The sequence below is a fragment of the Plecotus auritus genome (assembly GCF_963455305.1).
Source record: "Plecotus auritus genome assembly, chromosome: 1".
Classification (NCBI taxonomy): domain Eukaryota; kingdom Metazoa; phylum Chordata; class Mammalia; order Chiroptera; family Vespertilionidae; genus Plecotus; species Plecotus auritus.
In genome coordinates, this window is record NC_137770.1 from 190,959,506 (window position 1) to 190,984,202 (window position 24,697).

The window sequence follows — 24,697 nt, forward strand, 5'->3', positions numbered from 1 at the left end:
TCGGAAAACACAGATATTTACATTAGGATTCATTAACAGTAGCAAAATTACAGTTATGAAGTAGCAACGAAAATAATTTTATGCTTGGGGTCACCACAACATGAGGAACTGTATTAAAGGGTCGCGGCATTAGAAAGGTTGAGAACCACTGCTTTAGATGATCAATGACCATATGATATAATAATTAAGTTTAGACTAAGTTTTCAATAAAGGACCATAAATATCACCCAATAGGTTCCAAGAGTATTGCTTTCTCCTCCCTTTTACGTACAAATAAATAGAAATTTTGTTGTTCATAGAGAGTTTTCCTTGCAGGCTAGTGCAGGGTGTGCTTTCCTGCACCTGCACAAGACCTGGCAAGAGGTCAGGAGAGCCTGGTCAGGAAAGCAGGTGGGATCTGGGGCACAGTATACAGAGAGATGGGGTTCTCTCCTGAGGCCAGTGATGAGCCAGTGCTGAGTCTAAGCAGAGAAATAACACGGTCATATCTAGATTGTAAGGATCATTCTGGCTACAGTCATGCACACATGTGCATGTGCACACACGCACACATGCACACCACACACATACACATTGTAGAGGAGCCAAATTAGGAGAAGAGGGCCACCAAGGGAGCTCTTGTAGTAAGTAGTTCAGGAACAGGTAGTCTGAATTAAAAGAGGTATGATAAGTGATGTGAGACTACCTGCCCTGGAAGTGCCTGGGACCCAACCTGCACCAACTGCTCTAATCCCTTCAGTAACGAGCAAAACTCCTTAAGAGACTCCCTCCCTTCTTTCGTCCCCTCCCCATTGTCCAGGACACACCTGGAGGGCAGGTGCACCAGGAGTAACCAGCACTGTGGAGAAGGCTTCGCTGGGCTGGTCAGACCATCCATTTTCCCCAAGTGCCCCCACTTTGACCTCAACTATCCTTCTCTGTTCCTGCTTCAGCTATCTCCTGGACTCCCTTTTTGTAGGTTAACCAACCTAGTGGTTCCCAGGGTTGACAGCTGGGAACACAGAACAGTGGCTTGTCTTTGCACATGGAAAAGCTGTGAGGAACAGATAGGACAGCCTGTAACTACACTGTTCCTGGTGCAATCTGATCACCCAGTGAAGGAACCAAGTTTACTGTAAAGTGAAATGCTTGTTGATAAACACTAATCACAGCTGAAGACTCTTAGCTAATCCTTTCCTTTCTGCAGAGGGTTTTAAGCACAGAAACCATGTCTCATACCCTCTGGGAAAAAATATTCTGAACAAAATTAATCAAGATAGCCCTTGCCGATGTGGCTCAGTTGGTTGAGCATTGTCCCATGTACTCAGGGGTCCGCAGTCAGGGCACATGCCTGGGTTTCAGGCTCAATCCCCAATAGACGGCATGCAGGAGGTAGCCCATCAATGTTTTTCTCTCTCCCTCTAAAATTAATAAAAACATATTTTTAAAAAATAAGACACATATATGTAGTATAAATATTTCTCTCTTTTCCACATCCAGTGTGGCTAGAGAGAGGCTCAATTCCTGAGGAGGGGCAGCTGGGGATTGAGAAAATGAAAAAAAGAGACAGACACAGAGATAGAAGGAAAAAGCTGCGGTCGGGTGGGACAGCTGTCCTCTGATGGAGAGACAGTGACCCAGAGCTGATACAGCACATTTATTTTATACAGCAAAATACCAGGAAGCTTTACTAAAGCCCGAGACAAAGGAGATTATGTACATTCTTGTGGTTTCTTTGTAATTGTCACTTCTGAGTGGGCCCGGATAATTGTGTTTGTTCCTGGTGCTTGGCTGAATTTAGATAATGAAACCTACCCCCTGGCACCTGAGCTGAAGGTCAGGCTAACAACACACCTGCCTCTGGCAAGGTAGGTTTCCAGGGCATGGCTCTGCCAGGCACCACTGGATTCAGATGACAATCAGCTCAGGGGCCTTTCCCAGGCGCCCTCTACAATGTAGGATGTTTCTTCTACTTTTGCGTATAAGAGGTAAGCAGTCTAGAAGATAGAGTCTAGTAGATAATAATGTATTTCTAGGATGTTCCAGTGACTAATATAGAGTACTATCAAGTGTAGCAGTCCTAAAAAAAATCTAAACTTCCTGGTCACTGTATCCATGCCTCTTTCTATACCCTTGCCTGGCTCTGTCCTGAGATCCTCATATAAAAGTTCTTAGTAAGTGTTCATTCATAAACATGCTTCCAAGTGTGTGGGTCTTTTTATACAATGTCAGAGGCTTGGATCATTATTAACTTCTATAGAAAACAACAGAATTCTGATACTGTACCCCCTATATGTAGATAAAATAGGGACAATATGTTAAGTGTTTGGGAGCCTACAACGTATATCTTCCTCTGTGCATAGCATTTTTCTTGGGAAATCCAGAATGTCAAATTCATAGTGTGGTGGTGTTACTTTCATCTTAAACCTCACTTCCTCTAAGCTTTCCCTAGTATCTTCCTCATATAGCAGTTTTCTGACAGAAATAGCTTAACATTTATTTTGAAAATGAACAGTATTTGAAAAATAGTCATTTCAAATGTACATTAATACTTTTTAATCCTATAGAAATATTGAACAGAAATGCCAAAGACTTTTTTTCTTTCTTCCTTTACAACATGGCAAAGTAAAAAGAAGGCAACAATGTTTACATTTTCAGCAAATTAGCAACACCTAAGAGACCAAAATGATGTTGCTCAGAGAAAAACCACCTGAAGCCAGAAATAGCCCAATAAACAGAATGTCTGCTTGCCCTCAGTGGCAGAGCGGTGTCGATCTATAAAGAATTAGTTAATATTTAGACACCATTGGAAAATAATTGTCAGTTGACTATAGTTTGAGTAAATTAATTGACTGTTGAAAAGTTAGGAAATCATTGTACCACAATGGTGACACAAACTATAGTGTCATAGCCCTGTTCCTGCTTCCTAAGGTGGGAGAGCTCTGGCAGCCTCTGAGCCTCTTATAATTTCTTTCCTCAGAATTTGATAATGCAGTACCTGCTGGTTGTTATGAGGCTTAAGTGAAATAACATAATACCTGGTGTGTAATAGGGCTTAATAAATGTTAGCTTTCATTGTAAAATGTATCATATTATCTCATACCAGCTATTTAAGAAACCTCATCCACCAAAGCGAGTGAGGAGTCGGCTCAATGGAGACAATGCAGGAATCTCTGTCCCTCCAGGCTGTACAGGTGACAAGATCTTTTTCCATCATCTAGACAACTTGCGGCCTTCTCTGACACCTGTCAAAGGTAAGATGATGGGAATGAACCTCTGATTCATGACTCTGTGGGATTATTTAAGAATCCGTTGATCAATAACAACTTTGCTTTATGACAATAGTGTAATTTGTGATGAGTGCTGTATTTTTGTGTTAAATCACCAAATACTCATTAGATTTTCTCCTTCTATGTTTCTGTTTTGGCCTGTTGGGTTTTCTACCAAAATGGTTTCTTCCTCCTGCTAAGATATTGAAAATTCTAAAGTACCAACTCTGTAGCTCACCCTTTATATTGTACATGTAGAAAAACTTCTGCCACCTTCATTTATACATTTTCTGCCAATTTAGAAATAATGGTAAGAAGACCGCATTTTTAATATGCCAATTAAAAGCATTTTGAGATAGCTAAAAGTACTTTTGCAAGTGGATTTTTTTCCCCTTAGAATAAAAAAATAAAAAATGGTTTTGCAGAGTCTTGAAGTTATCATCTCAAGAAATCCAAATATTGGCACTTCAAAGTCTGGTTAATTGGATTGGCCACCAGCTCTAGGCCATCTGTCTCATTACACAGACTTCGCCCTGCGCCAGCTCCAGCCTCTGCTCAGCAAGGGTTCTGGAGCGCTGGTGTGGTCTGCAGCATTCAGGGCAGAGCAAGGAACCTGGGCCTCTGGGGAGCACCATGGCCTTTCTTCAGGGAGTATAGGGTGGCTATAATGTGAGAGGTGCCAAAGGTCTAGATTGGTTCAGTCTATGCGTGGCATGCTAGTAGCATCCCAGATCCCTCTGCACAGCCCTAGAGATGAGGAAGGCAGCCCTGGCTGCTGGGAGCACACCCAGGTACTCAGACAGCAAGGCTGGAGGGGAAGCCTGGAGAGCACCGGTCAAGGTCAGCATCACCCGGCAGAGCTTGGGGGACTGACAGACCAGGCTCCACCTCTCAGGGCCTGTTGTCAGGATGCTTGTGTGAAGATTTGGGGTTACTTTACCATCCCCTATAGAATAAAGTTCATTTTCCCTGGCCCTGTTGTAATGTGTTGATTCGTTTTGCATAGAACTCAAGGAGCCTGTGGGACAAATAGTGTGCACAGACAAAGGCATTCTGGCAGTAGAACAGAACAAGGTGCTTATCCCACCTACCTGGAACAAAACTTTCGCCTGGGGCTACGCAGACCTCAGCTGCAGGCTGGGAACCTATGAGTCAGACAAGGTTTGCATCGTTTTTCTCATTTATTTCATCTTGCTCTTTCATGGCTGGGTATCCTGCTTAACTGGGGTAGAGAAAGCCCAGGCCAAGGGCTTGTCAGCTTGTCCTCCAAGGCCCAGAGGAAGGGAGAGCTCTCTGCCTTAGAACAGGAAAAGGAGAGAGTGGACTGGTCATGCTTCTTACAGAACAAGCCTCTTGGGGCAAGTTGTATTCTGGGGACTAGCAGTTTCCCTCCCACTCAAAGAATTCCTCCAGGAGGTCCTAGCTGGCCAGGCAGTCAGCATTTCTTATAGCCAGAGAGCCTCCTTTGGTGAGTCACTGCCTGGCCCTGTCATCTCAGTTCTCTTAAATGGCTGACAGAGACCTGGCACCCCATCCCCCAAGAGTCAGCAGCCACTATTTTGAGTCCTATAAGTGTCTCTGGGGAGAGGCAGTATGTAGTGATCCTTTAGTGCCCTGTGTTTGTCCTCTGACAGTCCCCTCCTGAATGCAAGAGGGATATAGTCTGTGCAAGTGATTGGGGTTGTTTTATTGAGCCATGGTGATTTGCTTTCCCCGGGTTCTTGTCCCAGTGGATTCGAAGAATGAAGCTATGGACAAAATGTGATAGGTGAAAAGTACAGAAACTTTATTGCAAGCAAACATTACCTCTAAAACCCTAATTCTAGATTCTAAGCCTAAGACTCTGTCCCTCTTGGATGGATAGAAGGGGACCCTATGGGGAGACCTCCCTCCCCCAATGGGAAAACCTGCTCGCTCGCTCGCTCTCTCTCTCTCTCTCTCTCTCTCTCTCTCTCTCTCTTTCTCTCTCTAATGGGAAAATCAAAAAAAATCCCCCTTCGTGTTCCTTTGTCCCCAGTTTATATATGCTGCAGCTCTTTGTCTGAACCCCTTTCTTACTGGTCATTCTGCTGCATAGAATTAGTTTTCAAAGCTCAATGCCCATGGTGTCTGCTAGTTCCTCTCCCCCTTATCTTGTTGGTTCGAGTCACTTTTGATTTATCTTATGGTTTTCTCCCAGTTGTGCTGGCAAAGAAAGCCTTCTTACAGCCCTCCCAGCTTCTCAGGTCAGGGCTGCGATTGGCCTAACTTATGGTCACTTCAATTGCTCAGGCCAGAGATACCCGTCTGTCCTTGGTTTATGGCTCTTTTAGTTGCACAGGCCAGAGATATTTCTGTGGCATTTCTCTATCCTCTGTACAAGTAAGATAAACACCCTGGTGTCTTCGAGTCTCCATTATGTATTCCTCTCCCATAGATCCTCCTTATCTCTAAAACTCCCTAAACCTACCTAATTAAGGTAGCTAGCTAACCCTTTCACAAGGCTGTGTGTCGCACTGTAACGCTTTTAATTAACATTCCTATCAGTGGCATTCATGCTTCCTTTTACATTTTAAGTGGCTAAGTCAAACATCCTTTTACCAGATTATCCCCCTGCATTTTACAGAACATCACTGAGACTGAACGTCATCTTCCTGGACTGAAGAAACTGGAGGCCCCCATTAAAGTTTCTAGCAGCAACTATGGTTAGGAGGCTGTAGACTAGGGTAGCTCAGAATAGAGCTTCCGCGGAAAGGATGCTAATTGAAACCAGCCCAGAATGTCCTGTCATTTGCCTATGAGGACCTGCCTAGAGGCCTTTGTCCTTCGCGTGGTATGCTCGTTGTGTTTCCAACACTCATGGTAGTTGATGGCCTGTGTCTCACATGTGCTTTATTTTACAGGCAGTGACTGTCTATGAATGTTTGTCTGAGTGGGGCCAGATTCTCTGTGCCATCTGCCCCAACCCCAGGCTGGTCATCACAGGTGGAACAAGCACAGTTGTGTGTGTGTGGGAGATGGGCACCTCAAAAGAAAAGGCCAAGACCCTCACTCTCAAACAGGTAACAAAATAGGTGAACGACACCCCATCTCAGCTGCCTACATTCTAGAGCAGCCGTGGGCAAACTACGGCCCGCGGGCCGGATCCGGCTGTTCTATCCGGTTCTCTTGCTCTCCCCTCCGCTCCTTTACTTTGAATTTATATTAGTTCACACAAACACTCCATCCATGCTTTTGTTCCGGCCCTCCGGTCCAGTTTAAGAACCCATTGTGGGGAGGGTGGGGGGAGGTCAATGGGGAAAAAAAAGAGACATATGTACTACTATTTTTAATACTTCAAACAATTAAAAAAAATGTAAAAAAAAAATAATAATAAAATAAAATAAAATAAAATAAAATAAAATAAAATAAAGGAGCAATTTACTCCCAAAAGTTAAAAAAAAAAAAAAAAAAAAACCATTGTGGCCCTCGAGTCAAAAAGTTTGCCCACCCCTGTTCTAGAGCAAGCATGTCAAACTCTTGGCCCGCAGGCCGCATGCGGTCCAGCCAATATAACGGTATGTAAGAAACATTTTAATAAAAATTTCGTAACTTAATTTTTATTATATCCTGTTCCTTACATTATACGTAATTATTAATAAGGAACTATAACGTTTGCTAATGACTGATTACTATAATCATGTTGCGTTCATTTCCCTTACACGCCTTATGCACAGGCACACCATTTCTCTCCACTAATACTAGCAGCAAATATTTTAGTAGCCGATTGCCACGTCATTACTCTTGGACTGACTTGTTTGGTGTGAACAACAGGAAATATTTTGCTTTTGGAGAACAAGAAAAATAGGTTTATTTGTGTTACGCTTATTAATTTGTGCAGTTATTAAGTGTCTAGTAAGTTAATGTTCAAGAAAAAAATATTAATTTTTATTAAAATGTTCTATTATTTTATGTTAACAATTACTCATTTATCTCAGCCCTTTGTATTCAGCATGTCTCTATCGAAATAAACCTATGTTTCTATGAAAATTGAAGCTTTTGTTTTTTTTGTGGCCCACATAAAGTTAAACCTTCTTTATTTGACACATGTTAGCCTTTGAATTTGACTTGCTTGCTCTAGAGAAACTAAAACTTCCTTAATTTCAAGGCTCTTCTGACATAATGGACAAAACAAAAAATATATATATATGTTCTTTTGCTAGAAATGGGTCTAAAAAGTAAAGGAAATGAAATCAGAAATACTATTTCTAAAAATTATGAGGGTCTTTTTTAAAAGATCTGAGGCATGCTGTCTTTAGGTAGTATATTTTAAAATAAACTTAAGTAACATAAATATTTCTCAAACGTTATATGTAAATTGAAATTTTACAAACCAGATTATATTAGTGCTATTGATTCAATATTACTTTCCTTTCTGAGCAATTTTCGTTCAGTTGGACCATTAAATCTTTGATTCCTTTGTCTTTCTCTTTCCTCATTTATCATATCCCTAAAGATATAACAAACTCCTGAACATATTCAGTAGAACTATTGATGATGATATTAACAAGTATTTTTTATAACTTCTTAAGTACTGACTATCCTAAATTTTTAATTAAAGCAAGAATCCTTTTATGATTAAGCAATCATCTTTTAGCATTTGATTTGTGAGTTATTTTATCACACAGTTGTTGTTTCTTAGTGTAGTATACATCTAAATATTTTTATGATACAAATTTGAAAATTAGTGTAACAATATCTTCCATTTATTGAGCACCTACTATGTTAAGGGAGGTGTGCTGAATGTTTAAAAAATGTACAACATCAGTTGTCACAGTTCTACAAGGTAGTAATTAGCTCTCATTACACCAGAAAAACCACGGCTTAGAGACACATAGTCAAGTCACTCTCAGTGGTAAATCCAGGATGTAAAGTTCTCTGTGACTCCAAAGCTTATTTTAAAGCTGAACTCAAACAAAATATCTATGGAAAAAATTGAACCCCTTGTACTTATATTCCAACAACCATCTATATGGCCAGAACTTCCTTGGCTGCGGAATCTGAAGGTTAGCCATGTAAGGGATGCAGTCTTGACATAAGTAGACAGAAACAGGCTGACAGTGTAGTTGGCTGATCCAGATGCCTGCTTACAATTTTTTCCATTTAGAAAGTGGGCTTTGGAACTATTAAGCCAGTAACCCTCAGTAGAAAGCACTTATTTAAAACAGCCTCCTGGGGTTTAATAAGCATATAATAAAGATGTCTATATGACCAAAATTTTAAGCCATTTCATTACTTAAATAGTAAATTCAGATTACTGTTAGGAACTCCTAACTGTATTTTCTTCAAAATACTTATTTGCCTGCATTGCCATTTCCATGGGTCCTGTTTCTCTTCCTATTCCAGCAAGAGAGAAAAGTTTCTGCTCTGTATCTAGTTTGCAGAAAGAGTCCCTCTAGGGCACAGATGTCTGTGTCTCCTGTTTAGTGACAGCTCAACAAACACATAAAAGCCACATTTTCCCTTTATCTTTTGGGACCATGTACCACAACCATGCAGTTCTCACGGTTTGTACATTTTTTTAAAAATCCATCCCATTGCAGTTCCTTACAATGAACTTAACGGGAATTGATGGCATGGAAGAATAGATTCAGAGCTGAAATTCTGATTCTGGGGCCATAATCAGTACATCTCCACATAGAAATGGTAGGAAGAAACCAAGCTGGGTTGTAGTACCATTCTCTCTTCCTTCCAAGATACTGGCCCAAGAACAGGAAAGAAGTAATAAAAAAACAGACTGCAGCCTCCAGAGCCCTCCAGGTTGCTCCCTGCCCCACCCGTGGGATAAGGCAAGGACAGTCGGCAGGAGCAGAATGAAGGTGAAGGCTTTCTAGACGCTGCACCCGGTGCTCATCCCAGCACACGTGCTGCCATTTCCTGGTGCATCCAGGGTCTGCTGTCCCCCTCAGCTGCACAGTGCCAGTGATCAGCCTGGGCTTTCTGTTCTCCTTTATAGGCCTTGCTTGGCCACACCGATACCGTCACATGTGCCACAGCTTCATTTGCCTATCACATAATCGTCAGCGGGTCCCGTGACCGGACCTGCATCATCTGGGATCTGAACAAACTGTCATTCCTAACCCAGCTCCGAGGCCACCGAGCTCCGGTTTCTGCTCTTTGTATCAATGAATTAACAGTAAGTAGTAAATTGTCCTCTTGGTTTATGTTTATGAAAACAAGAATGTCTAGCCAACATAAATAAAAGAGGACTGAATGTTCTCTTGGTTGTTAAGGACTCATTTCCTTGATTTATGTGTTGTTTGTAAAAGCAATTGAATGTTAAAGTTTGTAATTCGGAAGTCCTGTCTTAAAATTCATTCAGTACTGCATACTTCAAAGAGCAAGACTTGATTCAAAACAAAACATTCTAGAATAGGTGGTTTTTAAAAACAAGGAATATGTAGAATTTGTTGAGAATGTTACAATTGTGTTGAAATTTTTATGAAATATATTCAAATTATTTATTATGTAAAGTGAAAAAAAACCATTTGGGTACTCAAACAAGAAAAAAACTGTTATAGAACTACTAGAAATTCCTGCAAGAGTAGGCCTTCCTTCCCCCAGCTGCCAGCACCGGCTTCGTCCGGAAGGTCATCCAGTCTAATTAGCATATTATGCTTTTATTATTATAAACTAGTGGCCCCGTGCAGGGGGGGGCGTTGTGTTCCTGGCTTGCACCCTCTCCAATCTGGGACCCCTCGAAGGATGTCCTACTGCCAGTTTACAGGGATCAGGCCTAAATAGGCAGTAGGACATCCCTTTTGCAATCCAGGACTGCTGGCTCCTAACTGCTCACCTGCCTGCCTGCCTGATTGCCCCTAACCACTCTGCCTGCTGGCCTGCTCGCCCCCAAATGCCCCCCCCTGCCAGCTTGATCACCCCCAACTGCCCCCTGTGCCAATGTGCTCACCCCCAACTGCCCCCCCTGCTGGCCTGCTCACTCCCAACTGCCCCCCCTGCTGGCCTGCTCACCCCCACCTCCCCTCCCCACTGGCCTGCTCGCCCCCCGCTGGCCTGATCACCCCCAGTGCCCCCCCCCCACCAGCCTGATCACCCACAACTGCCGTCCCATCCTGGCCTGATCACCCACAACTGCCCTCCCCTCTTGGCTTCTAACTGCCTCTACCTAGGCCCCGCCACCATGGCTTTGTCCAGAAGAACACACGGAAGCTCTCCTGGAAGGTCTCCCAGTCTAATTAGCATATTACCCTTTTATTAGTATAGATAGAGGCCTGGTGCATGGGTGGGGGCCAGGTGGTTTGCCCTGAAGGGTGTCCTGGATCAGGGTGGGGGTTCCCTTGGGTCGTGGGGTGGCCTGGGCGAGGGGCCTGTGGTGGTTTGCAGGCCATCCATGCCCCCATGGGGTGAGGGTCCCTGCTGGGATGCCTGGCCAGCCTAGGTGAGGGGCTGATGGCTGTTTGCAGACTGGCCATGCCCCCCAGCAGGGACTCTTACTCCATAGGGGCGTGGCCAGCCTGGGTAAGGGGCTGAGGTCCGTTTTCAGGCTGGCCACAGCCCCTTCAGGGTGGGGGGTCCCGCTGGGGTGCCTGGCCAGCCTGGGTGAGGGGCTGAGGGCTGTTTGCAGGCTGGTCATGTCCCCCAAGCAGGGACCCTCACCCCATGGGGGCATGGCCAGCCTGGGTGAGTGGCTGATGGCTGTTTGCAGGCTGGGTAAGCCCCCCCAGCGGGGACCCTCACCCCCTGGGGGTGTGGCCAGCCTGGGTAAGGGGCTGAGGGCCATTTTCAGGCTGGCCACACCCCCCGGCAACCCAGGCCCACCGCCATTCCTTGAGCGGAGGCCAGGGCAGGTGGGAAGCTTGGCTTCCTCCGTTGCTGGGGGCACCCCAAGCCTCCTGCTCGCTCCAGCTCTGTGGCTGCTGCCATCTTTGTTGGGTTAATTTGCATACTCGCTCCTGATTGGCTGGTGGGCGTAGCGGATGGATGGTCAATTTGCATGTTTCTCTTTTATTAGTGTAGATTCTTAAAACAGATCTCAAAGTTATCCAAGGATATTATACAGACAAATGAAATGAGTTGGGATAAATAAATGCACTGGCCTGGGAGCCCCCATGCAGACCAGGCCTGCCTGAATGGGGAAAGGGAAGGGTAGTCATTGTCACTAGGTGTGTTGATAAGTAGGGGAGCTAGGGGTTGGTTTACAAAGACTCAGGTCTCTGTGTCCAAGGGACAAGTTATCACATCTGTATGCCCACATATGCACAACAGTCTTGCAAAGCAACCAGAGCTCCCCCAGCCTCATCACTTCTTAGCCGTATCTGCCCATTCCCACCTCTTCCCTTAGATCTCCTCCCCGCAGAGTCATCCTGTGTGACACAGAGCCCGAGCCACATCATACCATCGCCCACGCAGACAGCTTTCCTTCTGAGGGATGCTACATCTTTAGTTTCTACCAGAAGATACTAAGTATGATGCTTCTAGTCAAATACCTTGTAGTCATTCAAAGGAAAAGGAAAAAGATACAAATTCAGTTCTGGTGAATGGAGCTTAGAGTGTCTGATAACAGTAAGAGTAATCAGGGTTGGCAGTGGGTGGGGTGTGTGCAGGGGTAAAGAGTCAAATTTGTGTTTTGGTGTATTGGAAAGGTTTAAGATATTTGCGGAAGAGCACCTAGGGCTGGTCCTGCAAACATCTGTGCCTAAGTTTTACTGACATGTCAGTGCACCAGAACTGCTGTGGTCCAGCAGTGCTGCTCTGAGCCAAACACTGGGTCACACTATTCCAAGCACCTTGCTTTGGGGTTCTTGACTTAAATACTGAGAATTTTGCTTATAGTCAGTAGTTATTTGAGCCATTGGATTGCAATATACACCCATTGGATTGCAATAGTTGCTGCAAACACTATGGAAAAGTGTTTGGTTTTATTCTTGTGAGATGCTTTTGGAACATCTTAATTCATGGGGGAAAAAACTCATTAAGAGATTTCTATTAGTATTATATTTTTGCACCAATTTAAGTCTGCTTTACTTCAGTCTACATTTTGGGCCTACGCTGCCTTGCTGCTGCCCTTCGATTTCTCCTCCTATGTTCACCCCATAACCACAGGGTTGGTCTAATGCTCTCTAATGGAGGTGCCCTGGGGTCATTGACAAAGCCTTCCTCAGTACAGGAAGGAGAGGCTGGCTCTCGTGTCAGAGACGATTCGGTATTCAGTGGCCGATACAGAGGCAGACACAGCAATGCTTTGCTGATTATTATTTTTGTTTGGGTTTTCGCCATCCTGGTGGAAGAGCAGGAAGAAGGGAAGGAGGGAGAACAGTAGGTTCTATACTCAGTCTGATCATCGTGACAATTAGGCTGCTCAGGGATGAGAGGCAGCATGATGTGGTGTCCAGGCTTTAGGGCCAGAGAGCTGGGTTCACATCTTCACTCTGTGATATTAAGCAGTCCCTTCAGCTTTTTACACTTCCTTTCATCCTCTCTAAAGCAGGGCTGGTACTGGCTAAACGCACAAGGTCGCAATGGAACGTCTGAAGGTCCACCCCAATAACTAGTAATGGAAGCAGGAGATGCTTCAGGAAGTGTCTTAATTCCCTTAGCAGTCGTGGGCTCACTCCCAACTGCCCCCCCTCACCACGTTGGTGGACCCCAGCCTGGTAAAATTTGAGGGAAAAACTTTTTTGTCTTCAGAACTCATGAAAAGCTGAATTATCAGCACTGGGAGTCTTAGGGTTTATTCCGTTTGCCAAGTGACTTATATACCAGTTTTCATCTCTTTTTTTCTCATTCCCCCACCCTACTGTGAATACAAATTTTTAAATAGTCTATTACACTGTTACCAAGATGTCATCTTTTCCTTTATTGAAGAGAGAGACAGCTGTATCTAGGCTGCAGAATTTCCCTTTGACCCTGTGGTTTTCATTGGACGCACTTTGTAAGATTAAGTGGGGCTGGATTCTCGCCCCTAAAAGAAAGGTATGGATCGGTTTTGTAAACAGTGGGAGGGAGAGGAGTAGCTCACCCTCTCAGAGGGCTTTGGCATGGAGTAAAGCCTTACTCAGCACTGTGCTGAGCACAGACAGCACGGTAGTCAGTCCTACCGTTGTCTCCAGGAGGTCCCCCTGGCTGCAGCCACTTAGCCTTGAATTCTTAAAAAGGCCTCTGTTTGGGGTATTTTTTTTTTTTTTTTAAGTCAGCAAGCACTGAATTCCAGGCTTCCTCAGAAATTACCCAGTCACTAGTCACAGGACTAAAAGGGGTGTTGAGAGCCTGGCCAAGGATTTCATTTGCTTCGGGAACTAGGATGCAGTATGTCATGCTTGAGAGTCTCCTTGCCTTCCAGGGGGACATTGTGTCCTGTGCGGGCACGTACATCCACGTGTGGAGCATCAATGGGAACCCTGTCGTGAGTGTGAACACCTTCACGGGGAGGAGCCAGCAGATCGTCTGCTGCTGTGTGTCCGAGATGAACGAGTGGGACACCCAGAACGTCATAGTAACGGGACACTCGGACGGTGTGGTCCGGGTAAGTCAGTTATGAGAAAAGCTTATTAGCACTCCCACTGCCCTAGTGCAGCTGACATCGTGGAGCAGCCATCATGGAAGGGCACCTACACAGGTTGTGACGTGGTCCGGAAGCTCTCACTCCGACTCAGACAGACCTGAGCCACTGTTCTCAGACATGGGCACATCAGTGACGCAGCTCTTCCCATCAAGTAGGCAGTGCTACTAACCACCCAACAATGTGACACACCTAGGCCGCTAAGCATGGTTTCCATGGCACCTTGCATTGGTAAACGTACAAACTGCAAGTACTGGCTGTTGGGCCTGCAAGTGACTTAGGGAAGACAGGGACTGTCTCTGTTCTACAGAGAATCCGAGGCCCGAGGTCCCTGGTTGCAATTTTGCATGATCCCCTGATTCCGAGATAGTCTACCTTCTCTTAGCTGTCTCTGTTGGGCCTCTACAAAAAATGGGATCCACAGTGTTTTCCTTTGTGATCTGTTCTAAATATTGGTTTTTTTCTTGGGAGATTTTTCTTTGTGCTTCTTTTCTTTAATTGCATGCTGTGAAAGCATAGGGCAGCTGATTGCTGCCCTGTTAGTCACAGTCAGCTGAGCCTGCCACAATGAGGCTGCTGTCAGCCACTCCCCTGCCACACCCTGCACCTTAGATAGCAGCTCTCTCTGGGGGCATGAGGCATCGTGCCGAGCTCCGGTGCCGAATACGTGTGGGGACCCCTCTTACAGAACGCCTTCTTAGAGATCCAGGGTATACATTAGTGTATGCAAGGCTCTCGGATGCTTTTACTAGTATAGGAAACAAAACAGAGTCCTTAGTTGAACCATGTTTCTCAAACTTTACTGACCACAGTCCTTTTCCCTCCACCATGAAACACCCATTAGCATCTCCTCAAACACAGCATGGGAAGCACTGTTTATGTGAGGTCAGTCCCCTGCCACATTTTTCAAAATACAGGGAAATTTAATTATATGCAATAACAGAAAGTAAGTTATCTGTTTAAACCCGAGGCCCCATCTTCACCCAGTAACATGCACATTGTTTGAATTCAGTTTTGGAGAATGGAATTTTTGCAAGTTCCTGAAACACCAGCTCCGGAGCCCACAGAAGCCCTGGAAATGCAGGAAGACTGTCCAGAAGCACAAATAGGTACTTATATTTCCTAAAATGTTATGTTTTTTGAAGTCGTTGTGTATAAACTTCATCACACAGTGTAAACCAGAGCCTGGGCTGGTCGGACGTTGCCATAGCACACGGCCGCCCGCTGCTGTGGAAGTGGCCGGCCGCATGCGGGCTTCCTCTGGTTCCCCGGGCAGCGCTCAGTGGTGAGGGCCTGGGAGTTGGCTCCACCTCCCAGTGTAAATGAGGTACTAGCTTCTTGGAGCACCACAGGCTCGGGCTTTCAGTTCTAAGCTACGAAGTAGGACCTGGAGGCCGAGGTACCGGACAAGTAAGACAGCCCCACCTCAGCCCACGTCCGTTCCACCCAACACTTGGCAGGCTCAGTATGAATGTCAGGGTGGCATGGTGTTTGTAAACTGAACAGAGGTGAACAGTGTCCCTGCCCTGGGCCTGCTCAGGAAGGGCATTCATTCAGATAGAAGCCTGTCATCTGCTATTTGTGAAGCACTTTAGCGTTTTCCAGTGAACTATAGAGATAGCTGACTCCTATGTAGCAAGGGTGGGGAACCTTTTTCTGCCAAGGGCCATTTGGGTATTTATAACATCGTTCTCGGGCCACACAAAATTACCATAGCCTGCTATATTTGGTCACACGTTTAATTAACTCACCCCTAATGCCTGGGCAGGGCCAGACCAAGTGATTTCGTGGGCCTTTTACGTCCTGCAAACCAGACGTCCCCCACCCCTGCTATGCAGAATGACTGGCTGTAAAACCAGGCTGAGATCTGCGTTGGGTCGCTCATGTCCAGAGAACTCACCCCCCTTTTATTTAGAACAATTTTTGTAAGAGTCTTCCCAGAAAGTGTTTCAGGTTTGACCTTTTGATTGTTTCTCTGTGGTTTATTTTTTGTGCACTGGGAGTTCAGTGTGAGTTTGACAACATGAGGGAGTTACTAAGGGAAAAGGCTTATTACTAGAAAGGCCCAAATCATTTCTCTTTGTAAGCTGAAAGTAGTTTTTACTTCGTTTGCCAGAAAACAAATGATCTGAGGAATAGGGCAGTTTAAAGCTTGTATTACTTTAATGCATGTAAATTTCTACATAGTCAACTGCGACTCCACTGTAAAGGCCATCTGAGTGTCTGGGGACATAAGAGTTCAGTTTTGTGTCAGATATTGGATTAAGTCCAGTGAGAAGTGGTCACATTCCCTTCCTTTAACAACACTTTTAAGTGAAGAACAGTGGAAGATGAGATGACTAGTGGGATGGAAGAAGGGGTCAAACTCAGGGAGGGAGAGACATGTTGTAGACAGGGTTTGGCAGAGAGCGGAGAGTGACTGTGGACGGTGCAGAAGTTGGGAGTTGAGGGTAGTTGCCTGCGTGAAAGTGAAGACAAGCCAGTGGTTCCCTGGAAATCAAAGCTGTTTCCAAGACTGCTTGTTTGGAGACCTGAAAGCTCATAATCCCAAGCCATTATTAGGGTGGAAAAAATCCACTTAAATTAGCCAACTAGACTACTGGTGTTAAGAGCAGAGGGAGGCCAATGAAGTATTTGTCTTGCTGAAAAATATGTATGTGTAATGAGTTGGTGCTTGCACACTTGTTCTTGCTCTCACTCCTCTTTTCCAGTTACATATGTTTGTTTTTCGTAAATTTTTCCTCCAGTAGACTTGATTGCTAGAGAGTTGAAGTAAGGAAATGGAAAGGGAAGAAAACCAAAAAGCTTGCTAAATGAAAGCTTTCTTCAGTAATTCATCTGTGTTGTCATTTATATTGACTACATGTATAAGGCACTGTGTTTGGGGCCCCTCCTGTTGAGCTGAACACTGTCTTATAGAAAGACTGTCCAAAGGTAATAAGGAGTCCACTGGAGAGAGAATTACTTTCTGCTGCAGGAACCGGGTAAGATTTCAGAGAACAAAGTGTTTAAGCCATGCCTTGAAAGATACTTTACATGGAAACACACAGAGGTTGGGAAGATGGCTCTAGGTCGAGCCAGTGGCATGTGCATAGTTAGCCACAAGGAGCCAGGCTGCGTGGATGAAACCGTCTAGCTGAACTGGGGTAGAGAGTGTGAGGCAGATAGTGAGAAATTCACAAAGGTTTTGGGAAGATTGTGAAAGAATGAATATTTTGGCCAAAGAGTTCTGTGAACTCGGAAATTCTGCCAGGGTTTTTTTCCTATATGTAATCCAGTTGAAAATTCTGACAATTTTTTATTATGTTAAAATACTGTGTCTACTGTGTATCAACTGATAGAGGAGTAACACCAGTGGGACACGGCTGGGTCTAACTCTAATGTACATGTGTTTTCTAATCCTCCCAATGACAGGACAGGAAGCCCAGGATGAGGACAGTAGCGATTCAGAAGCCGATGAGCAGAGCATCAGCCAGGATCCCAAGGATGTGCCCAGCCAGCCCCCCAGCACCAGCCACAGGCCTCGGGCAGCCTCCTGCCGAGCCACGGCGGCCTGGTGCACCGACAGTGGCTCTGATGACTCCAGGCGCTGGTCTGACCAGCTCAGTCTGGATGAGAAAGATGGCTTCATATTTGTGAACTATTCAGAGGGCCAGACCCGAGCCCACTTGCAGGGTCCCCTTAACCACCCTCACCCTCACCCCACTCCCATGGAAGTTCGGAATTACAGCAGATTGAAGCCTGGTAATTTGAAGTCGGGGGTCTGTGTCGGGCTCTTTGTCGGTGGTCTGCGTGTTGATGGATGGGGCATCGGGCTCTGGCTACATCTGAGCCCTGTCCCTATGACCTGGGCCACCCACAGAGGCCTCTGAAATGTCTTCTTATGGAAAGTGGATGTAGACATTATATCCCACAATGGTGCTGCAGTGTGTTTGGCATTTTTAAAAGTTCCTCAAAACAAAAACCTCATTCATTCATAAATCAAGAAAGTTTTTGAAATTAGGCACATTATTGATTACAGATAAATAAAACTGTATTCACAGGTAACTTTGCCTTGACTGAGATAGAGGCAAGGTCCTCAGTTGGAGAAGTTGTTATCTTCTTGCATGGAAGATTTCCCCTTCTCTGTATTCGTCTTTGCAAATGAGGCGTTCTCCGACCTGGCCCAGGGTCGGTGTTAAGCTAGATTGCTCTACCTTCAACGGAGGCAGCAGCTGCTGAGAGCTAGAAAAGCTGCTGTAACTGTACGTTGCAGCACCCTAACTTTTGAGAGCACCATGTTAGGGTACACCTAGCACACGTTGGCCTCCCTCACTTCAGTATGTCATGTCTTCCGCTGCAGGGTACCGGTGGGAACGGCAGCTGGTGTTCAGGAGTAAGCTGACTATGCACACGGCCTTTGATCGGAAGGACAACGCGCACCCCGCAGAGATCACCGCCCTGGGCGTCTCCAAGTGAGTGTCAGACCCTTTCCAGCTGCTCATCCAGCTGAGTCCGCTGCTGAGCCAGGGCCCACAGTCTTCAGGGAAAACAGATTTCAGTTCATAATATGGCTCAAAAAGACAAATCAGAAGTTTGTAGATTTGAATGCTGAATTAAACAAACAGAAAACAACTTTGCCTTCTCTGTACTTCCAAGATACAGCAAGGTTTGATCCAAAGAGTTGCAATGGAAGTGTAAATTTAGGCCCAGTTCTCTTTTTGTCTCTTCCTACACACGACCCCCAACCCCAACACACACCCCCACCACCACACCACTCCCCTGAAAACTAGAGAGCTGCAGAGTAACAGAAAGACCTTCAGCCACGTGGCTATGCTGGAGCTGTCCCTGAGGGGGCTCTGTGCTGTGTCTCCTGCAGGGATCATAGTAGGATCCTCGTGGGTGACAGTCGAGGCCGAGTGTTCAGCTGGTCTGTGAGTGACCAGCCAGGCCGTTCTGCTGCCGACCACTGGGTGAAGGATGAAGGAGGGGACAGCTGCTCGGGCTGCTCGGTGCGGTTTTCTCTCACGGAAAGGCGGCACCATTGCAGGAACTGCGGCCAGCTCTTCTGCCAAAAGTAAGATGAGATGCACACTTTTTGAGTCCCTGGGGGTTAAGTTCTCAGGATGTCAATTATGCCCAGCGCATAGGTTCTGATTGCTCCTGGGCCTCACTACCGTGTGCTGTCAGTCTAACCCTGTCTTCACTTTCTCTTCTTTATTGTTACAATTGTGAAATATTTCTGTCATACGGGTCACCCAGGACTCAGAATGGGAAGTTGCTAATATTTCATTGTATTTCTATGTAAAACATTATAGATTTATTTTAAGTCCTCTTTTCACCCTCACCAATTGCACCCTCTTCTTCTCCATGTTGTCTCCAAAACAGTACTGTATTATGCTTTGTGCATTTGCAGTTTTACTTAAACATAGTACACCTTCTGTAGCTTGCTATAGAGATGCTTTCACAGAGAACACAAATTGTATCATTGTTTTTGAACCAGTTATTAAGACTTTTGTGGGTGTTGGCTTATCGGAAGAGGCGTGGTCTTTTAGTTGTACTGACCAAATGCTCACAGGACTGCTGTCCATGTGTCATCCCAGGCGAGTTACCCTCTGAGCTTCAGTGGCTTCATCTGTAAAATGTGGATGGTTACCCCTTTCTTCATAGAGGTGTTGAGAGAATAAAATGAAATCATTACATGAGGTTTATAAAGTGCCATGTGCAGAGTCTGGCTGTATATATGTTCAACAGAAGGCATTTATAATTACTGATTTTTTTTTTCAGCTTAATGTCTTTAAGCTTTTCTTTGGGGAAGTCTGATTTGAGATGAGGTGCCCAAATGTCACTGCAGCCATTCCTATGGGACTTCCCAGGAGGCTGGGAGAGGGTTCTGGACTGTGGCTCTGTGCTCTGAGAAGCCCACTCTATAAAACCCAGTAACCTAGTGATTTCCAATAGTGAACACCCCTGCGTGTACACTGGCATACATCTGTTCTTTATAGTTTAATTTTCAAAATATTGTTTAAATGTAAGTAATTATTTAAAGCATCTATTGCTATCAAGTGTTGGATGGAGCCCTTATGTGAAAAACTGACCAAACACTGATTGATGATGACAGAGCAGGCGCAGAAGGCAGAGCTGTCCCGGAGGGCGTGGCCCGCCCTGAAGTCCATGCCCTTTGGTCGTTGAGAGAGCTTGTCAGCACTCCTGAGGTTCTTCTAAGAGTCCAGTAACAGTGCTTTAAACCCCTTATGTGGATAGCCCATTTATTCCCTGGACATTGTACTGGTAGATTAATAGAGGAAATAGAATTCTGTATTTTAATCTTGTGAGAAGCCAAGCTTAAAATGAGTAAATGTCATGTCCAAGGTCATACAGTGCTTTATTCCAGGAATAGGAATACTTTTAAAAGAATTTGAACATTTTTTAAGTATAATCTACTTCAGGGAATTCTATCAAAATAAACAGAAAATGAAAACATTTGGACCAAACAAAAAAGCCAAACTATTTATTTAAAAAACAAGTAAGGCATGGATCAAACCAAGTGTTTAAATGCCCAAAGGAACTTGATAATGACCAAAGTGCCTTTTTCAGAAGATATGTTTTTATTGATTTTAGAAAGAGGAGGCGGGGGGAGGGAGGAAGAAACATCAATTGGCTGCCTCCTGCATGCCCCCTACTGGGGATCAAGCTCACAGCCCTGGCCTGTGCCCTGACTGGGTATTGAACCAGTGACCTTTTGGTGCACGGGATGATGCTCAACCAACTGAGCCACACCGGGCAGGGCCAAAGTGTCTTTTAAAAAGGGTAGTAAGTCTTCTGCCAAGAGAAAAAGCCAAGCTCCAGGTAAAGATATTGGCATACTTCTGCGTTCACAGGGCATGGGAAGCAGTTCTGCCCAGGAAGAATGGCCACACAGCTGCCCAGACCCCTTGGCTTCATCCTGTAGGAGAATCTTAACTTTTTATAATTCTCCTCAGTCAAATAAATAGCCCACTTTGATTTAATATTTCTTTTCTTCATAGACTGAAACAAATAATACAGCATTTCTTTTGGTCCCTTGTCAAGCACATAACACAAACCAATACAGTCTTTGGCATTCACCTGGCATTATGGGGTCTTTGTCATTATGCTGCAAGATTTCCTTCTGATTTTCAAATGAGTGTTTCTCAGCCCAGTGATCAAACATGGAGCGGATCTATAATTACTGGATTTTGCCTTTCCTCAGGTGCAGTCGGTTTCAATCAGAAATCAAACGCTTGAAAATCTCATCCCCAGTGCGAGTTTGTCAGAACTGTTATTACAACTTACAGCATGAGAGGGGTTCAGAAGATGGGCCTCGGAATTGTTGAAGATTCAGAAGCTGACTGGAGACCACGGCTGTAGACCCTCCCGGCTCCCTGTCCCACTCGGAAAGGCATCAGACAGTCTCCGTTTACACATCGCTGCACACCATGTTCGGAGTATTGAATTCAAAGGGATCATTGGATAAACGGGTGAAGAATACAGTAATGGGACAGACACTGTTCGGGTGACCAGCACAAGAAGAATAGGAGGTGGTTCCTAGGAGTAACATTGTCAATATCCGCTTCTCCCTGTTAACATCACTGTCTCCAAGGGGAAATCCTCACTTAGTCACCGTTTTATTTGTGTGTATGTATCATTTTTATAGAGCTGCTCATCCTTATTTGGAAAAACCAACAACAAAAAAAGGCTTTTAGAAAATGGTTGTAAATCTGACTTCTTTGCAAGTAACTGTGTATATTGTAAATAGGTATAAAGGCCTTTTTTCTAAATAAGGACTTCACTGCCTGTAACATGAGACTTCAAACTAAACCACTAACTCAATGAACTTCTTATGGTTTGTCTGACATCTCTCTCCAATTAATTATAAATATGTTTTTTTAATCCTCAAAGGCGTTATCTGTGGTCTTCCCCCGCCCCTTTCAAATCCAGCCTGTGTGCCCAATGTTTTTTTGTTTTGTTTTTTCAAGTTGGCCCGGAGTATCTTCACTTAAACTAGGCTAGTAACCAAAATAACGTGGGCCTTCCTTAGGAAACAGTGTGGGAGAAAAGGAGTCCGGCCCTAAGATACCTGGGAATATCAGAGCATCTTGCACCGGGCTCACACCATCTCAGTGTTGGTCTGATGTCTGTCACAAGACCCCTGGTAAGCTTCTGTTTGGACTGCCATTTGGTCATAGCAAACCTTAGCATTGCACAGAGGCGGTCAGGGGATCGGTGCGATGCGGGAAACAGCCCTGCCTCAACTCATGGCAATATAATTGCATGTAACCCAAATTAACTTCTCTTGCATAGAACATAGTAAGTATGTGTCTTTGGTGACACTAAAAGTTCTACTATAGCTTATTTTCAAAAAAGGGTGAAAAAAGAAGTGTACAGAATTAACATATAAACCTTGTTGTAAAACTGGATCATGTCAGAACTGCTTATAATTAACCTTTACCATTTAATGCCATCTACCTGAAAACAGTGAGATTTATACTGTATCAATGTCTATTTTTTTGTTTTTTGCTATGAATATAATTACAGTATTTTAATATTTAGTTATTTAATTTGTTCTACTAGTTGGTAACAGAACACACAGATCCAGGGAGACTAAAGCTGGTAGGGGCTAAGAGATAAGCTTAGTTTACAGAAAAATGGCTTTGGTGGTGGGATTTTTTAAAATGTGTGTTATGTACATAAATATGTATATATATAAAACAAATGAAACAATTAATCTAGATTTTAACATTTTCAGATATTTAGTGATATTATGAGCAATTCTAAAAGCCCAGTGATTTGAAAAATGTAGAATCCTTTATGGCCCAAGGAAGGAAGGACAGGCCTTCACACCCCCATGGAGGTACCGTACACAGGACAGTGGCTTTGGCTTTCCCGAGTCTTCATCTTCAGGCCCTGGTGACAGGCACACTTATGCACTAAAATGCACATATATGCACATGCATTCAAAAATAGGCATTGGTACAACAGCAATCTTGTACCGAATGGGCTGAAACCAGCTTAAGAACAAATTTGTTCTTCCTGATAACTAGGTCTCCAAGAGAAAATATAAAGGCTGCTTTAGTGCCTTATGCTTACTAAATTTGAACCTTTATTTACCCAGGTTTGAGCCTACAGTCTATTTATGATTACATATCAGAATTGATTAAAACACTTCCATTTCTAAAAGTTCAAATGTAATTGTTAATAAAAGGGATTATTGGCATTAATACCTTAACTTGAAGAAGAGTTGTGTTCTGTTTTCCTTTTTGTGTCTTATTCCTCCCATCCCCGCCCCCCATCTTACTTTAGTTCTAATGAATAATACTGGATGTTCAACACTTGCAGGAATCATTCTATCGCATAACCGTGGGCTCCGCCCTGCCCAGCCCCATAGATGAGTTGTAGCAGTGTTATTCTACACTTTTTCAAAGAAGCGTCCTCCTTGTGTACATGAACTATGTTTACCCCAAACCCAATGGCAGAGGTGTTCTTTAAAGACTTGAATATATGAATGTGTGTATGTAGTTACTTAAAGGTTATTCCTCTTTGTAATATGAAGTTATATGGGATGAACACTTTTAAACTTTCCGACACAACTTCCTTGACCAGAAGATGGAAACCAAAACTCTTGTGATAGTATTTCCTCTGGCAGCTGGTGCTGTGGGCAACTGTTCTGTTCAGTGGGGTTTGGTGTGTGTGTTTGTGTCTACTGCAGAAATCACAGATCACTCACATACACAAGTACACTCACATGCATAAACTCGTTTCTCTTAATGTCTTCCTGTGTTCCATGTAAATTTGTTCGCCAACCTTTGTTCTCAGCCTGCACATCCACATCCATATGGTCTGATTCTTTGTCTGAGAGCACCTCACAGGGCTCCTGCTTGACCTCCATCATTCTGTTGTTCATCCATACGCCCATCTAGCCATGTATTCGTCCATGTGTTCTAACGTATGTGTGGTGTGCTACTGTAATGACATGCTTTGGAAGAGAATAGCTGCCCATAGCGGCCATCCGTCTGGGTAATAGCAAAACACTCTAGATAAGTTATTTTGCACTTTCTTATGTATAAAGTTGGTAGAAACTTATTTTTGCTTTGTATCATTTAAATACATTTTGTTTTGGTAAATGAACTGTGTATAAAATATTTATGCTGTTACAACTGTTTTTAGAAAGTATTTTTAATTTCAGCAAGTTTGGTTACTTGTTGCATGACTATTAACACGGCTGACTTTTTGTGTCAGTGCAATGTATATTTTTTTGTCCTGTTATTAACTTGTAAGCCCTAGAAATGGCCAATTATTTGTACAGCAACAGAAGTAAATTGAAGATACTGGTTAAGACTGGATTGATTGTGGACTTTTGTACTATATTGCAGAATTCAATACCTGTTTGGTGGTTATGTAAAAGGCCTGAAGAATTACTACTAGTGTGCAATGTGTGATAACTGAATGTTCATTGTATATCTGTCTCTGATGCAAAAAGGTAGAGTAACACAATTACAATACATGATTAAATGCAATAGTCCAGGTACTTTTTTTTTTTTTCCATTTCAGATAAATACCTACTATTCACCATCCATGAAAAAAAAAACAAAGTTGTTTTTAAGCCATTTCTTCAGGGAAGGAAAAAGAAAGCAGAAATGAGGTCTAATAATCCCCAAACTTTGTAAAAAACTGAGGTCTAATAATTCCCTAAACTTTGTGTAGTTTTTTAATAGTTGTGAATATATCTTTCAGAAGCACCTGCTTAAGATCTCAGCTTGCAGAAGTTTGGCTATTAAGTTTGGCTCAAGTGCTAGTTTGATCCATCTCTAAATTCCAACCTTTCTGCATTCTGAGCTTCCCGGTTGTGTGTGGGCAGCCGCAGGGACAGGAAAGTGAGTTCTGGGAGACATGACCCTCCCACTTGAGTGGACCT

General features: G+C 44.0%; 1 protein-coding gene across 9 annotated transcripts in view; it reads left to right on the top strand.

Moving 5' to 3' along the window:
• The window catches only part of WDFY3 (WD repeat and FYVE domain containing 3), a 284,218-nt gene extending 260,018 nt beyond the window's left edge, over positions 1-24,200 (top strand). For all 9 annotated transcript variants that reach the window (XM_080682022.1, XM_080682020.1, XM_080682021.1 and 6 more), the window contains 10 exons: positions 3,086-3,233; positions 4,255-4,409; positions 6,131-6,289; positions 9,223-9,402; positions 13,567-13,749; positions 14,798-14,894; positions 17,200-17,529; positions 18,128-18,239; positions 18,644-18,841; positions 20,996-24,200. In XM_080682022.1, coding sequence (XP_080538148.1) covers positions 3,086-3,233; positions 4,255-4,409; positions 6,131-6,289; positions 9,223-9,402; positions 13,567-13,749; positions 14,798-14,894; positions 17,200-17,529; positions 18,128-18,239; positions 18,644-18,841; positions 20,996-21,119 — 1,686 coding nt within the window. In that variant the 3' untranslated portion in view covers positions 21,120-24,200. The remainder of the gene's footprint in view (positions 1-3,085; positions 3,234-4,254; positions 4,410-6,130; positions 6,290-9,222; positions 9,403-13,566; positions 13,750-14,797; positions 14,895-17,199; positions 17,530-18,127; positions 18,240-18,643; positions 18,842-20,995) is intronic.
• The last annotated feature ends 497 nt before the right edge of the window (positions 24,201-24,697 follow it).